Here is a 22,142-nt window from a genome sequence, read left to right as displayed (position 1 = left end):
GAAACCATGGAGCGAACCTTGGAACAGCGCTACGCTGTGAAACTTTGCAATAAACTGAGTAAGACGCCTACCGCGCCATTCGACGTGATCAAGACAGCATATGGGAGCGATGCGATGTCCAGGTGGCCTGTTGTAATGACACAAATCATTTACAAACGGCCGTGAAGACATTCACGACGGGCAACGGTCCGGGCGCCCGTCGATGACGGTTAAGAACGGTAATATTGACTGTGTAGTCCTGAACGCCTTCACGACCCTTTGTAAATGCTTCGTGCCATTGGAACCCTTGAGATATGGACATTGCATCATTCCCACATGCTGTCAAATGCCTCGGTAGGTGATTTACTCAGTTTGCGCAGTTATAACTTTCGCTCCATGGTTTCCTCAACGCAGCGACGAAACAGGGGTACACGTTCGAACACGTCCAATCGCTTGACCTGCTCGAAGCCAACCGAGGTCTTTGCATTGTGAAGCTGAAGGTTCCCCCTCGTTCCCCGAAAAGCGATGTCCCGATCTAGCGCATGCACGCGCCACGCCGCGACTTGTGTCCTTACTTTCAGGACAGACCCTTGACTTAACGGAATCTCGTTCATGAAAACGTTGACAGCACTACGTAGAATGCTCGCTGTGTATGACTTTCCTGTTATGATTTTCTTTCAGAAAGTACGGCCCCACTACTCGATTTGAGTAAACCTTTAACAAAAGAGCAATGGTTCGTGAAAGCTGCACCCTGCCATAAGCGACACAACAAAGTTGCTCGCCGTCGTGGTAGGCCTGGTAAGAGCCGGAGCTACAAGACAGGGTCCAGCGATTGTAGACGTGAGTTCGAAAACTGCCCGATATTCCATGATGCAAGCGGGATCTCCCGCGTCAGTGTGCCAAGCCTGCTCGCTGCGTCTGCTCTCGAAATGGGGATCGACACACATTCACCGTAGTGGTGGGCAGCTCGCGCGGCTTCGTCCGCGCGGTGATTGCCTGCCCGGCCGCTATATCCTGGTATCCGCTATATCCTGCAACGGTGAGCGAACGAGAGCATAATAAACGGAGAGAGAGAAAAGAAAAAGAAAGATATCGAAAATACTCGCCACACTGCCCTGAGATAGGATGGAAGCATTTGTCCCTTCCTCCTTCTTTTTAACTGCTTCATTCCTGCTCTCGAGGCGCAGTTTTCTGGTCTGGCGTGCATATTCCTGCAATGCTAGAAGCCCTATCCGTCGCACATTACCCTCATCATCACTAGAAGTATTTGGGCTCAACAAAATGGCTGATCATTTTTCATTTCATTGATTCTTAAAAATCGTTAGGTTAAAGTCACATTTAGCAAAGGAGGTAAATTCAGAGCCATATTCTGGAAAGCGAATCGTCCCGCTGGACCGAGGACAGCCGAGCACTCTAGAAGGCATGTCAAGGAAAAGGGATGAACCGTAGAGGAAGGAAAGAACCAAGGAGAGGCGATTACGTCACTTATTTTGAAGCCGGCTGCCCCCTGCGCCATCATACTTGGCCGCCATCTTAGCGCGTTTGCGCATGCGAAGCAGATAATGCAGCAAACAACGCCGCTGCACCCAGCGTTACTAATTGCTGCGCCGGCGACCAAGTACTGCCAATAATCCTTGCGGAAGCACGTGACTTCCGGCGCGCTTTCTGGCGTGCAGCTGAATGGCGAGGGCATCCCCCGAGTTATCCTCCCTCCGTGGGATGAACAAAGAGGACCAGGCATCAGGTCACCCAGCATCACAGGCCAATCGGCCCAATACTACAAACGGATGGTGTCACAGTGGTCCTTTGTGGGACCGACCTTTGCCAGCACGTTTCTTACATTGGGTCGACTACCTGCGATGCTTGCGTAGGAGTTAAGAGTGCCTGGAATTCTCAGATATGCCAGTCTTTGCCTAGAGTGGGCTGTTCATGATTCAGTTTTTGTCTGCATATAGGGTATCTTCGCCGCAGGGTACGTAGCAGACTCTTAACGTAATAGGAACACATCAATTCGCATTCACGCAAGTAACCAATTTACAATTAACTCCAGGCAAAAAAAATGCGCCTTAAGTTGCGCGTGCACTGTATCCTGTGTTGTGCATTCTTTAGCGCAGATTCTCCATGTCTAAAGAACGTAGCGCGTAGTTTTTCCATTGCTGATGCACTTCACTTCACTTAGTTGTGTGTTATCTACGGACGTGCCACTTTCTTCTTAAGAAGTCGAATACATTAACGTCCAATAACTGCATCTGGATTAAAATGACGGTATTAAAAAAATTTAATGCGTAACTTGGAGTGGTGTTTTCACATTTTACTTCAGCCCCGCCGCGGTGGCTCAGTGGTTATGGTGCTGGGCTGCTGACCTCAAAGACGCGGGTTCGATCCCGGCCGTGGTGACCGAATTTCGATGAAGGAGAAATTCTAGAGGCCCGTGTGCTGTGCGATGTCAGTGCACGTTAATGAACCCCAGGTGGTCGAAATTTCCGGAGCTCTTCGCTACGGCGTCTCTCATAGCCTGAGTTGCTTCGGGGCATTAAACCCCAATAAGCCAAACATTTTACTTCAAGCGCACCAAAAGCTTTAGCGTCACCGTTGATCTCCGTACAAATATTTACGTCTATTTCTTTTCAAGGTACAGTGGGTGGCACTTTGTTCTAGTTTGAGTAGATGAATGAAGGACAGGTTTAGAGCAGTGACGTATAGCAGCAGCGCTCGTATGTACGAGTCTCAGCCAATAGCGTGATACTGAGCACCTTCTGCTTTGGGAGTAAACGAAAACTTCGTGGACTTTTGAAGCATTGTGCGATCATATCCCCTTAAATTAAAAAAAATAACTAAAATGGTTTCACGTGGCGTATGTTAGGGTAGAGAGATGAAAATAGCGCTTCTTTCTGAGTCACTCGGAGTGTACTATACGAACGCGCATCTTATTATAAGTGTTATAAGTGGATACATAAAGCAAATCATAAAGGTCACTGACACACGTGCTCGATGGTGTCAGTGACCACAGGATTTTGCAGTGCGATTTCACAGTAGCCAGGAATAAACCAGAACAGGCAAAGAAAGTTATATTTGACTATGCCAGGGCAAATGTTGATATGCTGCTCAATGAACTATCATTATTTTCTGCCGATGTTTTTCATTCTTTCAGTTCACGGGATGCCAATGAAAACTGGTCTCTTATTCGCGACAAACTAACTTTGTTAAAAGATAAGTACGTGCCAAAAGTCACCATCACCACATCTACAGAAAGCACATGGTTCACAAGGAGCGTCAAAAGATGTATAAACAAAAAGAAAATGTTGTACGCGAAATATAAAGTGTCACGATCGGCGCGCGATTTGAATCAATACCGCACACATGCGCAACTGTGCAAAACTGAAATTGAAGACGCGAAAGACAAGTTTTATAACCATGACATTTCGGTTTGGTTTATTGGGGTTTAACGTCCCAAAACAACTGCTGCTATGAGAGACGCCGTAGTGAAGGGCTCCAGAAATTTCGACCACCTGGGGTTCTTTAACGTGCACTGACATCGCACAGCACACGGGCCTCTAGAATTTCGCCTTCAAGAAATTCAGCCGCCGCGGCCGGGATCGAACCCGTGTCTTTCGGGTCAGCAGCCGAGCGCCGTAACCGATGAGCCACCGCGGCGGGGTCCATGACATTTCGCATCTGTTAAAGAACAATCCTAAAAAGTTTTGGCGAGTTGTTAATCCAAATTACAGTTCCAACTCCTCAGTGTCAATAACTAAAGAAGGCAAGCTCCTTACCTTCCCTGAGGTAGCAGAGAAATTTAACCAATTTTTTTGCTCAGTGTTCACAGATGAGAGCCCTTTACCTCCTGACCTGCGATTTACAAAGCTGCATTCAACTATGCCCGACATAACTGTCACGCCAGCGGGCGTATCCCCTGCCATAGACCGTCTACCCACTAACTACGCACCCGGCCTCGATGGGATATGTCCTAAATTACTCAAAATAGCAAAACCTGCAATATGCCCCATCTTAGCTGCTATTTTTCAGCAATCCATTGACACGGGTTGTGTTCCAAACGATTGGAAAATTGCGCGTGTCATTCCCGTTTTTAAATCTGGCGATGCTTCTAAACCTTCAAATTACAGGCCCATTTCGTTAACTAACATCAGCTGCGAATTGCTCGAGCACATACTCTCATCTGCCATCATGGGTTATCTTGTACAGCATAACTTCTTTTTTGTCAATCAGCACGGCTTCTTACACGGTCGATATTGCGAAACACAGCTGTTTGAACTGATCACTGACCTTCATTATTCGTAGATTTCGTATTCGTAGATTTCGCCAAAGCATTCGATAAAGTCCCACACATACGTCTAATAAATAAACTTGAGAATCTGAACTTAAATTCTAAGGTTATTTCTTGGATCAAAAAATTTTGGCCAGTCGGCATCAAACAGTCTTTGTTAATGGGCATTCATCGTCCCTCTCCCCCGTTAAATCTGGAGTACCGCAATGGTCTGTACTCGGACCTATCTTGTTCTTAGCACTTAGGACTTATCTTGTTCTTATCTTGTTCTTAGTTTAGTTATATTAATGAAATAAGTAATAACCTAAATTCCACGGTCAGATTATTTGCAGATGATTGCGTGATATACAGACAGATTACTGATCCTTCCGACTCTACTCGTCTACAATCAGACCTTAACAAAATTAATGACTGGTGCACACTATGGCAAATGGAGATTAACACCTCAAAAACAAAAATTGTTAGATTTACCACAATATCTAGCGCCGAACCTTGTTATTACACTTTGAACAATGTGCGAGTAGAATCGGCACCCATCATAAAATATTTAGGTTTGCATTTAGCAGCAGACCTCTCATGGAACAAGCACATCGATACGGTTATTAACAAAGTTTCCAAAACACTCGGCTTCCTCAGACGTAACCTGCGTTTAGCTAATCCAGACACAAAGCTGTTAGCATACACTACATTAGTTCGCTCGAAATTGGATTACGCCTCTTTGATCTGGAACCCCCATCAAGCATACCTAGTAGCAAAATTGGAGTCCCTGCAAAATAAAGCCGCCCGGTTCATATCGAAGAAACTACTCGCGATCAGCGAGTGTAACTGAAATAAAAAAAAGCTCTAAATTTACCTCTTCTCGAAAAACGGAGAATGGTTTCCATACTGTCATTTTTCTACAAATTATATCGCAGTCATTCTTCATTTGCTTCGTACCATATCAAGTCGGCTCGTCGGATATTCCCACGCATTGATCACCAATTGAAAGTAGAACCCATCTTTGCTAGAACTAATCTCTTCTTTCATTCGCCTCTCCTCCTCGCCATCCGTTAATGGAATCTACTCCCTGGCACCATTGCGTCTGCCAATGATTACGAAGCGTTTGTAACCGCTCTAAAACGCCACTTCGAGCTGTAACCTTCATATTTTTTGCATTCTTGTTGAAGCACTGCTTTTGAAGGAAACCTGAGTGTTCTTTGTGATGTGCCTTTATATTTTGAGTGTTTGATGCTTTTCAACAATGTGTTCCCGGCCAACGAATTTTGTACTCATCGGAAATTTTTCTTGCTTTGTTTTTACTGTTGTTTACCCCTATGTAATGCCCGCTCGGGCCTTTAGGGTATTTGAATAAATAAATAAATCTACGCTATCGTCGTCAAGTGCCGAACGAGAATAAGGCTGCTTAACCTTACTTGTAACACACACACACACACACACACACACACACACACACACACACACACACACACACACACACACACACACACACACACACACACACGCACACACACACCGGGTGTTTCAGCAAACACTTTCAAAAATTGTCGAAAGAAGGCTTTTTGTGGTAAAAGTATTGCTTTTGCGGCATAGTATTACCACTGTTTGCGGACACCAGAAAACCGTTAAACCGTCTCAAGTAGTAAGCTGGTTAACTAATTTTTAATCATTAGCTTTTTAACTAGTAGAGTTATCCGCCTAGTTGTAAATAGAGATTTGTAGCCGGTCATTAGTAGTAGCCATATCAGTTTTTAGAAATTCGAAAACGCAATTACCCTCACCGCTGTGGCTCGAAAAAGTTTGGCTGCATCGTGCGAAAAATGCATGCGCTGTCGAAAGCATGCAGGCAAAGCATCCCCTCCAGGGCACGTAAGTAGTCGAAAACGCCAAATTTTGTCGAGCCACAGCGCCAAGGATAATCGCATTTTCGAAATTATAAAAACTGATATGGCTATTACCAATGGCTGGCTACAAGTATCTGATTGCAACTAGGCGCTTAACTGTGATAGTTAGAAAGTTAATTATTAAAAATTAGTTAACCAGTTTACTAATTAATACGATTCACCGGTTTTGTGGTGTCCGCCAACACTGGTAATACTATGCTGCAAAAGCCATATCTTTACCCCGAAAATTCTATTGTGAAAATTTTTGAAAGTGTTTGCTGAAACACCTGGTATATATATATATATATATATATATACACACACACCGGGTGTCCTAGCTAAATGTAACCAAACTTTTAAGAAAGGCGAAGTGTCCTAGTCCAGTGAAACCAGAGAGGGTTGTTCATAGTCGCGTGGCCTAGTCTTGAGTATTTATTTCGCTCTTCACAGTTAAATGATAAGTTAAGTTTAAATACCTAACTTTTTAATTATTGACTTCAGGAAGGAAGTGTCAATGAAAAAGTTGTAGATCGCCTCGAAAAACCGCTAGTAGTGCTGTTTCCGTCAAGTTACGATTTACGTAGCTTCATTTATTGGCCTTAAAAGAAAGTTATCACGTGACCAGCTTTTCGCTCACTTCTCTGTCCCAATGTGCACCCAAAGTGTCATTGAGGAGAGGATTTCAGAAAAAACGGATTTTATTCTTTAAGGCGCATCTTGGGATGTTGAAGTGGCACAGTTGTCATGTGGAAGCTTTTTCTTATTGTGCGGGTTATGGTTAAAGGCCGGTAAAAAAACTACTTTACGTAAATACAGTCGAACCCCGCAATAACGAAACCGCCGGGGAAGGAAAACCTTTTCGTGGTCGTGAGAATTTCGCTGTCGCGAAAATGGACAAACAAGCACACCCATTACCTTCCAGAACCAAAAGTTTAATGAAAAAAGTCGCTTATTTTGCTCTGCTTGACATTGCTGTGCAGGAGCTTGACGACTCTGGCTTCGCAGCTTGATAAGCTATGCATAGGTTCGTCGTCGTCGTGGTCGCCGAGAAAAGTCCGGATAACATCGAAAGCATCAAGCACATCACGCGAGCTTACTTGCGTAACTTTCCTGCATCCAGGACGATGCTGCTTCAGCGTCGACGCGCGCACACTCCCCTGACAACACTTTGGCGACGATGCAGTGCCGCGCGCTTTAAATCGATTTAGCCATCCGGCGCTCGCCTTAAAGTTGTCGTGCCCCAGAATGCACGCGAAGTCAATCGCATTTTGCTGCAGAAGGCTTCCAGACAAAGGCACCTTGTTCGCGCTCTTTCTCAGGAACCACTGAAATACGGCTTTGTCCACGCCTTCGTACACCGGCGTTGCCAAAGTCTTGTTCAGAGCGCGCGCGCCGTTCTGGAGTGCCGCCATGATGCCATTCTTTGACTTCATAATCGTAGAAAGTGAGCTGCACGGGATACTGAACTCCTCCGCAATGTCCGCCTTCTTTCTGCCTTTTTCAGCTTCGGCGATGATAGCAGCCTTATCCTGCAGCGTCAAAAACTTGCGCTTCTTTACAGGAGGCAGCATGTTTCCGACAGTCGAAAAACAACAAAAAACACTGTACACAAGCAAGTCGCGGGCGAATTCGGCTTGCACAAGGCGGACGGCGAGATCGGCGAGACAGCGTGGTCGGCGCACTAGAGAAAAGAAAAAAAAAGGGTTCCTTGCTCTTCCCCGGTTGGCCGGCGGTGTCGTCACGTGAAGCGTCACGTGCGTGCGTAGTCGCCAACAGACGGGCTAGCAAAAAGCCGCTTTCAGCGGGCAAAAAAAGAAATTGCTTTGCTATCATCATTACCGAAACAACCGAAAGTAAACAAAAATGGCTGCGCCGGTGCTTGTTGGCAGGTGAAATGAATGGGCCCGACTTGTCGGATGAGTTTAATGCTGCAGTTTTGCCCATTCTATGTTCCCGACTGGCTGACGTGCCGAAAAAATGTTGCAGATCACTACCTCAAACTTTCGTTAATGCGGGACTGCTTTTTAAAAACCCTTCGCTATTGAGAGGGGACAAATGCATTGAACCCTATGGGAGTTCGCCGGGGGCGCCAGAATTTTTCGTTGCCGCGAGAATTTCGTTCTTGAGGGCGTTCGTTATTGAAGGGTTCAACTGTATTACTTTGCTGCAAATGTCTTAGTAAGCTGTTTCTCAAAGCGATCTACAACTTTTCCATTAAAAAGTGAGTTAATTAAGCTTAAGTAATTAGTCAACCTTGAAGAACGAAAAAAATACTGCAGAATAGGTCACGCGACTCTAATCAACCATCATTTGGTTTCAGACGGTTAGGACATCCCGTGTTTTTTAAAAGCTTGGTTACATTTAGCTGGGAGACCAGGTATATATATATATATATATACACACACACACACACATATGCCACTCGGAGTGCACTATACGAACGCACATTGTAATATAATTGCAAACAAAGGAAATCTATGCCGGACAGGAATCAGGCTGCTTAGCGTTACTTGTCATATATCTTCCTGATAAATTTCCATACAGGGAACAAAGCAGGCGGGCACGCCAGGTTAGAATAGTCTTTTCTAGGGCTAATTGGTTTTTCATGCTGTAGGTGTTACCCAGGTTACCAGAGCCACTCCCGACGACGTGCAGAAAGTTGCCGTGTTACCATGACAACATTCTTACACAAGGTCAAGCAGCTGCCATCACGTACAAAATTTTTCATAGCAATGATAATGTTGAGCCCCTCGTCGGTGACGTACTCTCTCTTTTGTTCCCACTACAAAGGTTTCGCACTCATACAAGCCGGAATTCTCCAAGACTGCAAATTTTAACCCAAAGAAGCTCAACAGCTATCCGGAATTATATAAACCGGAACAGCAGAGAGGAGAGAAGCCAGTTTCGCTTGATATGTACCTGTCAATAAAATCCCGACATAGAAAGAAGACGACATCTGAATACTGCGAGTTCGCGCTGTCGGGCTCCGATATGTGGCACTTACAGGAGTTGGTGGAGCCAGCCCCAGCCGCAGCAGCGTCCAACGGACTCCCGAAAAATGAAGGGGTGACGACCCTAGAATTTCTTCAATAAAAACGTTTCCCTCTCTCTCTTACATGACGAGAGACTGCTGTAGCTAACTGCCTTTTCCTTTGCATGTTTTTTATTGCTTCCCGTCTCATCAGTAGAAAGCGCTTATGGAAAAACAATACTTTCCCAGCGGTTTAAGGCTGGTTTTACTGGCCACCAAGTGGTTGATCTGAGGCTTTGTATTAAGACATCTATCCTGGCTTTAATGATGTCATTTTATGCTTGGGTTTTATAACACAACTGCACTCGGCTGTCGATATTGCACCGTACCGTGGCAACTTAAGCTTCGAAAACAACTCCCACCACATCATCAGAAGTAAATGGCAAGTACGGTCAAAAAGAGCAAAAGCTTGGTTGGTTTGTTGGGGTTTAACGTCCCGAAGCAACTCAGGCCATGAGGGACGCCGTAGTGAAGGGCTCCAGAAATTTCGACCACCTGGGGTTCTTTAACGTGCACTGACATCGCACAGCACACGGGCCTCTAGAATTTCACCTTCATCCAAATTCAGCCGCCGCGGCCGGGATCGAACCCGCGTCTTTCGTGTCAGCAGTCGAGCACCGTAACCACTGAACCACCGCGGCGGGGCAGAGCAAAAGTGCACTTCATTCTCTGTTTATTGACACAGTTATAAAGAACTATGTTGAAAACGAGTGCTTACAGTGATATAAGAATGCAGTTCTACACTACTAAATGTAAGAGCAATGCAAATGAAATTGTCGTCATTAAAACACATGTTAGTTATATATAAAAGCATACTGTGGAAATGCCCATACACACAAAAACTAAAAGTGACACAAATTGCGAAGAAACAGGGCAAATGCAAATGACGAGACAAGAGACCCGAAAGTAGTTGGCCTGCAGTTTGCTACGAGTCGCACCGCAAGGCAGGCTGTGAGTGTCATGCAATAGTTGGCGTGTCTCACTCCGAGGCTTACAGATGAAAAAAAAAAACTGTAAAGGGAGTAACAGTAAGGACAATAAGAACATCAACACTGCATTATAATGTGATGCGCAAATCATAGGCAAGCGATATGCGCCCTTTTCATATCGCCGACTGTGAACAAGTTGCGTCAATACAGGTGAGAGCACAACACAGAGCCTTCAATTCAAAAAGGGCAAAACAATCTTCGGAAGAGGTCGTTCAATAATGTGGTAGTGCGAGTTAAATTAAGATGAACGCGGCAGAAGGTGGGAACACAACTGACAATCTCTGCAACCAAGGGCCATGGTTCAAGCTGCATGCCAGTGGACTGCAATACTGATGACGGTGTCGCATTGCACCATAACTTGTCTCGCCTGGCTCACTTGCACTAACCACGTGCGATTGAAATTAGCATTTCTGAGTATGAAAGTAAGAAAAAAAACGCATGTGACAGGAATCTATTACTGAAGTTTATTGCAACAATACAGTACGCATATGTGAGTCGGTGACCCCCATGCAACGCCCTTTATTCTTGAATCTACGGCGGGCACATTCCGGCCAGTTTGTTGCGTAGAACAGTGACCCTGCTCTGCTATGGGCATGCAGAGGCCATTTCGTTGAACAGAGAGCGTGTGTACTGGAGGCGCAATAGCAATTTTGGTGGACAGCCTTCCTGAAGTGTCTTGAGACGGTAAGCGTGGAAAAGACCGTCGGCGTCGCTGTATGTAACCGCGGCCATCAAGGGACACAGAATAAGCTTCGTGTGGTCCTGGAAAAAGTTAACCTGTGGAGAAGGAGTACAATGAAAAGTAGAGTTGCTGCTGCAGGCTATAAAAGTTATTACCACTGGTGAAAAATTGATCACTGAAAGTTAGAATAAATAAACTTTCAACACTTCGCCTCTAGTCCTGCATTGCGCCCGCTTTACCTCAACTTTGCGCAGTGCGCTAGACAATGTTGTGCAAACGAATGGCATCATGTTAACCGATGAGATGTTAGCCAATGGTATCCTGTTAACCAATGACAAAATGCTAATCATTAGCATCGTGTTAGTCAACGGCACTAACGCTTGTTTCGTGCTGGCAAATTCCCGGGATATAAAAAATAACTTTGCGAAAACATCAGTGAAAACATCGCGCGCTGCTCTCGACAAAAGTTCCTACACGCAGGACAATGGCGGTTTTGGTTTCATATATGACTTATTTGGAATGGTCGGTTGGTTGGTTTATGGGGTTTAACTTTCCGAAGCAACTCAGGCTGAGATGGATGCCGATGTCCATCCGGATAATTTAGGCCGCCTGGGGTTCTTTAACGTGCACTGTCATCAGACAGCACACGGGCCTGCAGCATTTCGCCTCCATCGAAACGCAAGCGCCGCGGCCGAGATCAAACTCGGGCCTTTCAGATCAGCAGCCGAGTACAACCACCTCTTAGCCACTGTGGCGGCTAAGGGTGTAAAATAGGAAGGAGGGCACAACAACTGCGGCCTAGCAAGAGGTCTCTGAAAGAAATGTTATAATGCCAGTTTTGAATAAGAATGAAATATCTCCTTGCATATTTAAAGGAATGTTTGCCTGATAAGGGAGTAATTACTCATTGGCATCCACCCAAGCGCAGCCATACGGCTACAAAGGAAAGCTATACAGCTTTCTCAGGAACTTCGTAGTTAAAGAAGAGTTTTTTTTTTCTTTAACTACGAAGTTTCTGAGAAAGCTATACAGCTTTCCTTTGTAGCCGTATGGCTGCGCTTGGGTGGATGCCAATGAGTAATTACTCCCTTATTACAAATTTACTCCACGCTGGGGGATTCCCCTAAACATTTGAGCAATGTTTTCCTGAGAAGCAACTCTATAGCATGAAGTGGGCTGTATACAGAGCACTTGACGAACCAAACTGCCCCTAATAGGAAATAAATGCCTTGTCGTTTGTACCCTCTTTAATTTTATTGTTCTCTCTTGATTCGTCGTGAACTACACCTTTCAAATACGATATCCGAGTGAATTTTCTTCTCTTGGCTTTTGCTCAGAATTCTCAGCGGATTTTAAGCCCCCTACGGCCAAAACGACTACATAAACAAAAAAAGACCGCGATGCTCTTCAAGAAAAATGGCGCGGACTCAAGTTCCGCCTTAAGCGTATGGCGCGATGCCGTTAATGCGTAAATGCCCATATACGCGGAATTGGTCATTTTCTACTTTATATTCATAGGTCGCTGGGGGTCCTCATGCCGCTCCTGGTGCAGTGGTGCAGCGGTTAAGCGATGCCCGACGTCGTCGCTGTTGTCGTGGCTGTGTTTGAAAAACCCACCTGCCAAGGCAGTGACTCCGGCAGGTGCCTGTGTCCAACCCAGCCACCGGTGGGGCGTTGTGAGACCGAGGTTGCCGTTCTAATGCAACCTTTCGCGACCAACGGCTAATTTCGCTGCCAACTGCCGTGGGGGTCAGGGTGTGATGACGTCACTAATTTCGCTGCCAACTGCCGTGGTGGTCAGCGTGTGATGACGTCACAACTTCACGTGACCGAGACCGCCCTCTTCTCTGGCGATTTTTCGCTCACGCCGCTGACGACGACGTGCTTTCTGCTGAACAAGAATTTTTACGCTATCCCGTTAAAACCTGCAGTGGTGTATGTTGAGCAAAGAGAGCGAACGCCTTTATCCCTACCTGTACCGTCCCGTTAGTCAGGTAGAAGGAGATGGCCTGGCGGGTGTGCAGCCATGAACCCAGGTAAGGCAGCCTAACAAGATCGTCACAGTCACGCGTGCTGACATGTTCGCCAGTCTTTAGCAGACTCTTCATGAAGGCCAAGAAGTACTTGAGCAGTGTGGTTTTCTTCTCTAGTGGCGAAGGGTACTCTTCCAAATTATGGTAGTACTCAAGGCCGTCCTCGTCCACATACATCATACTCCTGGAAAAAAGTATGTGCAAGCGTCACAGATGAGGATACTGCGGAAAGATGCACATTTCCAGCCTCCCGGTGTTCTTAAAAGAAAGGAGATCGAAAATTTTACTCCCGAACAGTACGGAAAAATGGCCTTCATTAAAAAACTCAACACGCCGTGCTTCAGAAAGCCCGATTCCGCAACCAGAGATTTCAGGTTCATTTGAAACCATTCAACAGAATCTCCAGGCAATAATATGATGCGGTGGTCTGCTTATTCTTACAACTGCCTCTGTTGTAAATGAATGAGTCAAGTGACCTCTTCGAGCGTGCCTGTTGTTCTCTGTTTTATAGCGTATAACCAGCTAAGGCGCCAGACATGGGGCTAAGTTCGTTTGTTGCATTTAAAGACCTGAAGGAGTTAGAAATATTTGATTCCGTTTGAAATCACTATACGCATGGCAGATCTACAACCGCATACTATGTGTCCGTTCTAGAATAGAGTAACGTTGCTGTTTCTTTTAGAGTTTCATGTCCTAAGCATGCACTTAAAATGCAGTTTACTGTCACCATGTGTAGGAATTTTTCAGGGGTAGGTTTGTTTTGTTTCATTACCAACATGTGGTGCGCAGTGTGTGTTCAATCTGAAGGCGGCACAAAATGACTTCGATGAAACGTTTTTCACGTCTACATCGCTGCCAGTCACCTAAGGTAAGCTCTACTAGGTGGAGGTCTTCGCTGTCCCACTTATAACCTGCCTTTTGCTTCTTGCCTAACGTTCTATTAAGTTCATGCAGTATTGGTAGGTGATGTTTACTTTCTGGACATTTATTTTTGGTTGTCCAGCAAGATGTCCGTTCATCCCTTCCAGCTGATTGTAGCCCGATGCGAGGTTACGGTACATAAGCAGCTGTTGTACCCAGCCACACCGGGATCTGGCGCCGACATGGCAGCCAGACGCTTACATCTTGTTCTTCTTCAGATGCTGCAAATGATGGCGATTTTCGATCCTGCCGCGATGACGACGTGCCTTCCAATGAATGGAGCCGCTTCTACCGAGCAAGTCTGTCCTGCTGACCTGGCTTTTTTGAGTGACGCTTCGCCTTTGGACCTCACAGCGCTACCGGCGCTCGAACGCTTCATCGACTGGCAACCCTGGAATCTTCAGCACAAGCATGACCTACATAAGCAGCTGTTGTACCCAGCCACACCGGGATCTGGCGCCGACATGGCAGCCAGACGCTTACATCTTGTTCTTCTTCAGATGCTACAAATGATGGCGATTTTCGATCCTGCCGCGATGACGACGTGCCTTCCAATGAATGGAGCCGCTTCTACCGAGCAAGTCTGTCCTGCTGACCTGGCTTTTTTGAGTGACGCTTCGCCTTTGGACCTCACAGCGCTACCGGCGCTCGAACGCTTCATCGACTGGCAACCCTGGAATCTTCAGCACAAGCATGACCTACATAAGCAGCTGTTGTACCCAGCCACACCGGGATCTGGCGCCGACATGGCAGCCAGACGCTTACATCTTGTTCTTCTTCAGGTTTGTTACTCTTACCTTTCTGTTAATGGCAAACCATTTAGGAAGTCGACGCCAGATCCCAACTTTGCTGTGTGCATGTTTTTACGCCTTCTGTACGATGTGTCCGCGAGCTGTTCAGGATACATAGGTTTGTTTAAAAGAAAGCTTTTGCTTGCGGGAGACGTAGAGCAAAACCCTGGGCCTCTGTCTGCTGAGCAGGAAAAGCAGATGTTCGATACTATCATGACAATACCAGTGATACAACAGCAACAGACCGAAATATTGGACGAACTACGTTCCATTCGGCTTGAGCAAAAGAATCTCGAAGAAAAACTAACAAAACTCGCAGAAAAAGTCAAGAGCGTTGAAGATAATGTGTCACTGGTGCTCCCGCTAAAGCCTGAAGTAGAAAGATTATCTCAAAGTTCCCAGAAACTTGCTGTTGCGTGCACGGCCCTCCAGTCATCGCACGATGACCTGGAGAACCAATCACGAAATAACTTAATATTCTACGGCATCCATGACAAAGAAACCGAATCGTGGGAACAGTCTGGGACTAAAATTATCTCTTTTTGCGCTGAAAAGTTAAAGCTTTCCGTAGACGCCGCTGCTATTGAAAGAGCGCACAGACTAGGAAGATATGCGCCTGACAAGCACAGACCCCTGATCGTTAAATTCTTGTCCTTTAAAGAGAAGAATCGTGTTCTTTCAAATGCTGCCAAACTAAAAGATACTGACTGGGCGATAAGCGAGGACTATTCGGCCAAAGTACGGCAACAAAGAAAAAAGCTCATGCAGTTTGCTAAGGCACGCGGCGGAAAGTTGAAACTGCGGTTTAATAAGCTAAACCTGGACAACAAAACCTATATGTACAACATTGAAACAGACAATATCACTTGCGTAAACCAATAGCCATCACCGAGGCTTTTAGCTAGCCCACAAACTGCTATTAAAAATGAACTTGTCTGTATTGTTGTTAATTGTCGCAGTCTAAAAAACAAAGCTGACCAATTCTCCTCACTCTTACAAATGACAAACGCACATGTGGTGATTGGAACCGAGTCATGGCTGGACAGCAACATAAGCGATGGTGAAATATTTCCTCCATCCTATACCACGTATAGGAAGGATCGCAATGTACGCGGTGGTGGTGTGTTCATCCTCGTTCATAGCAGTTTGAAAAGCGTGTCTGTTAACCTAGAAAACGATTCCTGTGAAGCTGTCTGGTGCAAGGTACAGCTGGGCGATGGTACTTCTTTCGCAATTGGCTCTTTTTATAGGACGCCCGGTTCAACCTGCGCACAGCCATTTTTTGAACTTAGCAACACATTATTAGCCTTAGACACAACACATATTATCCTTGCCGGTGATTTTAATATGCCCTGCGTAGAATGGTCTTCTTTTAAACCAGTAATTCGCACTGCATCGCTCTTGTATACCGCTTTCCGTGAAGTAATTGGTGCTCACTCATTATTCCAGCTTGTTCAAACCCCTACCAGACTCGGCCTTACCAGTGCTAATGTATTAGACTTGTTTTTCTGCAATGACCCTAGCCTAGTCTCGTCTGTCATAACGCTGCCAGGCATAAGCGACCACGATGTAGTTTTAGCAAAAGTATCCTGTAATGCTATGAAGACCCACTACACCCAACCACACAAAGTGTATTTTTATAAAAAAAGGGGATTATGCTTCGCTATCACGGGAACTCAACGCATTTTTTCCCGAGTTTCTTTCACATCGGCCATCTCTGGATATCGATTCCTTCTGGAACTTGTTTAAAACTGAAATTTTGTCACTGACGCAGACTTTCATCCCATCCCGCTTGATTTCAGCCAAGCGTCGTGACGATATGCATTGGATGAATAGACAGTTGCGGGCAATGATCAACCGGCGGAAACGGCTGTTTCGCAGATATTGTGATACGCCCGCACTAACTTTGTACTCCGAGATGAAAAAGCAAACTAACAACTTATCGAAAGAAATCCGTAAAGCAAAAAGGGCATACTTCAGCACACTAGGCCAACAACTAAAGACAAACCCGAAGACAGTCTGGAAATATGTTAAAAATAAGAGAAACAGCAGGGTCTCTGCGCCTGATATACTAGACGAAACTGATTTTGGAAGGGATTCAAAAGGTAAAGCGAGAAGTTTCAATCTTTATTTCCAATCGGTGTTTTCCGATCCCATTAATATACATACTGACTTTCAATCTTCCAGCACCCTGACCAGAATGAATGACGTAGAAATTTCTGAACGGGAGATCATGCTTTTATTACAGAAAATTAAAGTTACATCAGCACCAGGGCCTGACAACATTTCCAATTACGTTTTGAAAAATTGTGCGGCTTCGGTTGCCCCGTATCTAGTTGCATTATTTCAGAAATCGTTAGAGAATTCTTCTTTACCCCTTGACTGGAGAAGTGCCAATGTCGTTCCGATTCATAAGAGTGGTGACAAAACTAAAACATGTAACTATAGGCCCATATCGCTGACGAGCGTGTCGTGCAAAACACTGGAACATGTCATTTATACTCAGTTAATTAGCCATCTACAAAACAATAGTTTTTTCTGTTCGACACAACATGGATTTAGGTCCGGCTTCTCATGTGAAACACAGCTCGTGGAATTCACACATGACAATTCTGTTTCCTTAAACTCTGCCGGTCAGGTAGATTGTATATTTTTAGATTTTCGAAAAGCGTTCGATTTAGTTGCTCACAACCTATTGCTACAGAAGCTTTCAGAATTAAATATTCCTACCTCACTCTTATCCTGGATTGAAGCGTATCTTGCGGAAAGGAAACAGTTCGTGGTTATCGACGGTGTCAGCTCGGAAAGTGTGGGTGTAACTTCAGGTGTTCCGCAGGGGTCGGTTTTGGGCCCTCTTCTTTTTCTCATTTTTATAAATGACCTCACTAGTAACATTTCAGGTATAATCAGACTTTATGCTGATGACTGTTGTATCTACCGCAACATTTCTTCTGAAGCAGATGCAATTTCACTACAGCATGACCTCAACTCTGTATTCTCTTGGCGCAACAACTGGAATATGGCGCTAAATATCTCCAAATGCAATCTGGTCCGGTTTACAAACAAGAAACAATTCTTCCAAACAGACTATTTCCTTGGTAGCACTGAATTATCCACAGTTTCAACTTATAAGTACTTGGGAGTCTTTTTTTCTACTGACCATCATGGAATACACACGTAAATTACATATCTGCTAAAGCCAGCCGCACATTAAACTTTCTCAGACGTAACTTTAAGGACGCTCCCCTTACGCTGAAGGAGACATTATACATGTCTACTGTACGTCCGATACTTGAGTATGCTTGCGCGGTTTGGGACCCGCATACAAAACTGAATATTGAGGAGCTGGAGCGCGTCCAGAAACGGGCTGCTAGGTTTGTGTCTGCCGATTACAATTTCCAAAAAAGTTCTTCTGGTTTGCGCGAGAAGTTGGGATGGCCGTTACTTGAAAACAGGCGCAAATATTCGAGACTCTCTTTCTTTTATAATGTGCTTAATAATAAAACTGGAATTCCAAAAGAGAAATACATTAAAAGAGAAATCTTTTTTGTGTGTGTGTGTGTGTATGTTTAGGGTATGTTTGCCTTTCTACAATGGTTTTCTGTATTTTCTCTGTAGACCGCATCATTTGCCTAATTTATTGTGTACTAGATGTTTGTTCTTATTTATGATGTTTCCCCCCTACAATAATGCCCCAGTGAGGGCGCTGTAGGTACTGTGTATAAATAAAATATAAATAAAATAAAAAAGATATTGTAGGTGAAGAGAGAGCATCACACGCCGATGGGAAGTAATCAACACCACAAAAAAAATAAAAAAAAATCTCCTGTGCTTCTTGGTTTCTGTGGCTGTTGGCTTCTCTCATATTTATAACGAGCCCCTCAATCCCCTTCCCTTGTTTGCTTAATTGCTTAGCGAGGGTCTCGGTTCTGGCAGCCTTGACGCCATAGGAAGCATAAGAGGGTTCTCACACAGCTTTCACCCTCGCCGTTCGATGGTGTTCTACGTCACACCAGCGGTAACTCAGGACGTTCCACGTCCGCCGCTTACGAACGTGGGTGGCGCTGATGAACACTCTCAAGGTTAGGTTATTTGTAAACATAAATACCCCCGAAAAGCAGAAGGTTTGACAGCCGTCGCCGTAGCTCAGAGGTAGAGCACCGGACGCGTAATTCGGAGGTCGTGGGTTCGGATCCCACCGGCGGCGTGTGGTTGTTTTTTCATCTGCTTTTCTAATCAATTAGGTTTAAGCGATAACATATTCAGTAATATTCTTACTTGATCAACACCACAAAAATAATTTAAAAAAAAATCCCCTGTGCTTCTTGGTTTCTGTGGCTGTTGGCTTCTCTCACCATTTCCTCTAAGTAAAACGAGTCGTACCTTTGCCAAGCGGCCTATTTCTGGGTGTAATTTGAATCTGTTGCACAGGAAAAAGCCGCCGCTTTCATGACAGAGCAGTAACACTCGTCTGAGGTTCCCTCGTTTGGCGTCCCTCACAACGAGGACAGTCTAGCGCACACGTTCAAAAAAATAAAAACGATTACAGAACGTGTATGGCGTGGTTCCACTGAACGGCGGCCGGCCTGCCAAACGGCAAGACACACACGCTATGTGAGAGCATCCCATTTCTATGGCAAAGAGATATTTCCTCTTTGTCGTTCCTGCCGGCGAAGTATCACTGCTTGGTTGATAGAAGTCGCTGCGATCACAGGCTAGAACTGGCAGAATGGGAGTGGTATTTGGGCACTGGTGTACAGTGTTTCCCATGGTAAGCACCACGCTTGTGCTGCGGCACTTGTATTATTGGTTCGCCTTTGTTTATTGGGGTTTAACGTCCCCAAGCGGCTCAGGCTATGAGGGACGCCACAGTGAAGGACTCCGGAAATTTCGACCCCCTGGGGTCCTTTAACGTGCGCTGACATCGCACAGTACACGGGCCTCTAGGATTTCGCCTCCATCAAAATTCGACCGCCTCCATCAAAATTCGACCGCCGCGGCCGGGATCGAACCCGCGTCTTTCGGGCCAGCAGCTGAGCGCCCCCAACCACTGAGCCACCGCGGCAGCTGCTGTATTTCTGATAATATGTCCAGTCAGGGGTTCGATTGTGTTTGAGGGTTGTAGGGCTTTTAGTAATGTGAATTAATACTTTTGTGCATATCTTACTGTATTTTCTGGAGAGCATCATTCGTTGACAGCGTAGCATTCGACCTTAAAAATGATGCGCATTATAATTGGGCTACTTTCTTCCAGTTTTTTTTAAATGAAAACTTTATTGCGAGAACAGGTGATATACACAAACACTGTTTGGACCGATAGCTATCAGAGCTAGTGGCCGGTCCAATACAAAAAATAATTGTAGTTTTATGGAGTTGTCTTTAGACAGTCTGCATAAAAAAATAGATTGGACACCTAAGCCACGCCTTAAGAGAATAACGCGATAGCTTAATGGGTTAATGCCCATACATGCAATATTGGTCATTATCTGCACAGACATTCACAGATTCCTGGGAGTCTACATACCCTGTGCTTTGTCGTGCTTTCGAATTTCTGTGCCGCTTGTGAGCGAGGGCCAAAAGAGGATGACCCCAACTACTTGACATGGAAAGAAAATCATGTCTGCCAAAAAAATTCAGAAAAGAAAGCTGGAGAGATGGAAGTGGAGGCTGGCCTCATATTGTTCCAGAGGTCACTCCAGCAAAACAACCTGCGCTATACCACTGTTCTGTCAGATGGTGACAGCCGTACATTCTTAGCTCTGCAAGAAGCTAAGGTGTATGGCTTCATTCCTATCAACAAGAAAGAGTGCGTAAACCATGTGCAGAAGCGCATGGGCACAGCTTTACGCAACCTGGTTGCCAAACACAGAGACCCTCCTGACAGAATCAGTGGTAAGGGCAGGTTGACTGGTGATCTAATAACGAAGCTGACCTCATATTATGGCTGGGCAGTAAAATCACATTCAGGGGACGTAGAGGCTATGCATAAGGCTGTGATGGCGACATATCATCACGTGACATCAACAGACCTTGCATCAAACCATAGCCTTTGCCCAACAGGCCCAGACTCCTGGTGTCGCCATAATGCAGCAGAGGCCAAAGGCCTGCCTTCACCCAAACACCACTACAATCTTCCACCCCACGTCAGCAAGGCTCTTCTTCCCATCTACCAGCGCTTGTCGGACAGGAAGCTCCTTCAGAGGTGCCAGAGAGGAAAGACGCAGAACAGTAACGAAAGTCTGCACGCAATGATCTGGGCACTGGCATCCAAGGAGCGCCACGCTTCTTTGTTCAGCATTGAGGCAGCTGTGGCTGAAGCTGTGCTAAAATTCAATGCTGGAAATGAGAGAGCCTCAGCAAGCATTCTGAGAGAGCTCAAAGTAGCTCCTAGCACATGCAATATGCAGCGCATGGCAGAAAAAGACCGGCGCCGACGAACTGCATCTGTGAACAAGCGTGCATGCGCAGAAAATCTGCAGCAGGCCTGCAAAAAGCGGCACTTGGGAGCTAACAGCCAGACAGATTACATGCCTGGAGCATACTAGTCCATTTACAGTGTAAATATGTACATATTTTTCAGTATTTTTTAATAAATTCCATCTCAGTTTGTTTTTCCTTGTTTTCTCAAAACACAATTTTTTACTGTTTGCAAAGTTTACAAGAAGGATATCTTGGCTTCTAGAGCAGATACAGCAATAGGTTTTACTGCAGCATGCTTCTGAATGATTAGAGTATACAACGTTGGGAACAGATTTCTCAATTTCTGCTCACTTATTTTATTGTGCACACTAATTAAAACTGCTCGTCAACCAGTCTTCCCTACACTGAACTTCAGCAGGCTCTAAAACAGCTAATACTGGATTAATCAAAAAAGTACTTCCTATATTGTATTGCTTGTACTGTACACTATCTAGCCACACATTAAAAACTGTTTTCTGATGAGTGATTTTTTTTGTATTGTTCTTGCAAATTAAGGAGTGAAAATGTATAATATCTTGAAAAGTAATTGACATATTTGAAAAATAATTACATATTTTAAATCAGCATAAAAAACTGATTAATACTGCAAATTTTCATTGCATTTAGTCCAAAAATCAAGAAAAAAGTTTCAAGACCCCTGTCCCCCCTTAAGCGATGCGCCGCTGCCCTGTGATGAGGTGCCGGCAACGGTGGACTTGTGCGACCTAGGTTGCTCCCGCCGAACAACCTAACGACAAAGCATTTATTTAACTGCCACCTGCCACGGTGCGCAGTTTGCTCACTATCCGCTGGGCAGGTTGTATTGGCGCCACAAGGTCGCGTCACCTAGGTGGCCCACGTGCTTATTAGGTGGCTTATTTGGGAATTTTTCGTTGATTTTTCGCTCAGGGTCAACAACGCCGACGACGCTGAAGGTGAAGCCTGATTTTATGCTACACGACCTCCTTACGGTTATCGAGTTAATACGGTGTAATTCTCAGAATTTATCTCCAAAGTTAAGTGTTCTTGTGGGGTTTGTTTTCTGCAGAGCAGTGCCAGTGAAATCACATACACTATGCAGGTCGTATCTTG

At 45.2% G+C, this 22,142-nt stretch overlaps 2 protein-coding genes across 2 annotated transcripts; both read left to right on the top strand.

The window, feature by feature from the left end:
- The first annotated feature begins 13,886 nt into the window (after positions 1-13,886).
- LOC149356526 (uncharacterized) lies at positions 13,887-15,893 on the top strand. Its single transcript, XM_089575367.1, has one exon. It carries the CDS (start codon positions 13,887-13,889, stop codon positions 15,471-15,473), a length of 1,587 nt encoding a protein of 528 aa, XP_089431493.1. The 3' UTR covers positions 15,474-15,893.
- A 4,234-nt stretch (positions 15,894-20,127) lies between these two features.
- LOC149356525 (uncharacterized) lies at positions 20,128-21,136 on the top strand. Its single transcript, XM_089575366.1, has one exon. The coding sequence runs from the start codon at positions 20,246-20,248 to the stop codon at positions 21,134-21,136; it is 891 nt and encodes a 296-aa protein (XP_089431492.1). The 5' UTR covers positions 20,128-20,245.
- Positions 21,137-22,142: the final 1,006 nt, after the last annotated feature.

The sequence above is a fragment of the Amblyomma mixtum genome, chromosome 3 (genome assembly GCF_055824585.1).
Source record: "Amblyomma mixtum isolate Tamu chromosome 3, ASM5582458v1, whole genome shotgun sequence".
Classification (NCBI taxonomy): domain Eukaryota; kingdom Metazoa; phylum Arthropoda; class Arachnida; order Ixodida; family Ixodidae; genus Amblyomma; species Amblyomma mixtum.
Note: the sequence above shows the minus strand (reverse complement) of the source record. Positions and strands in the feature narration are given on the sequence as shown.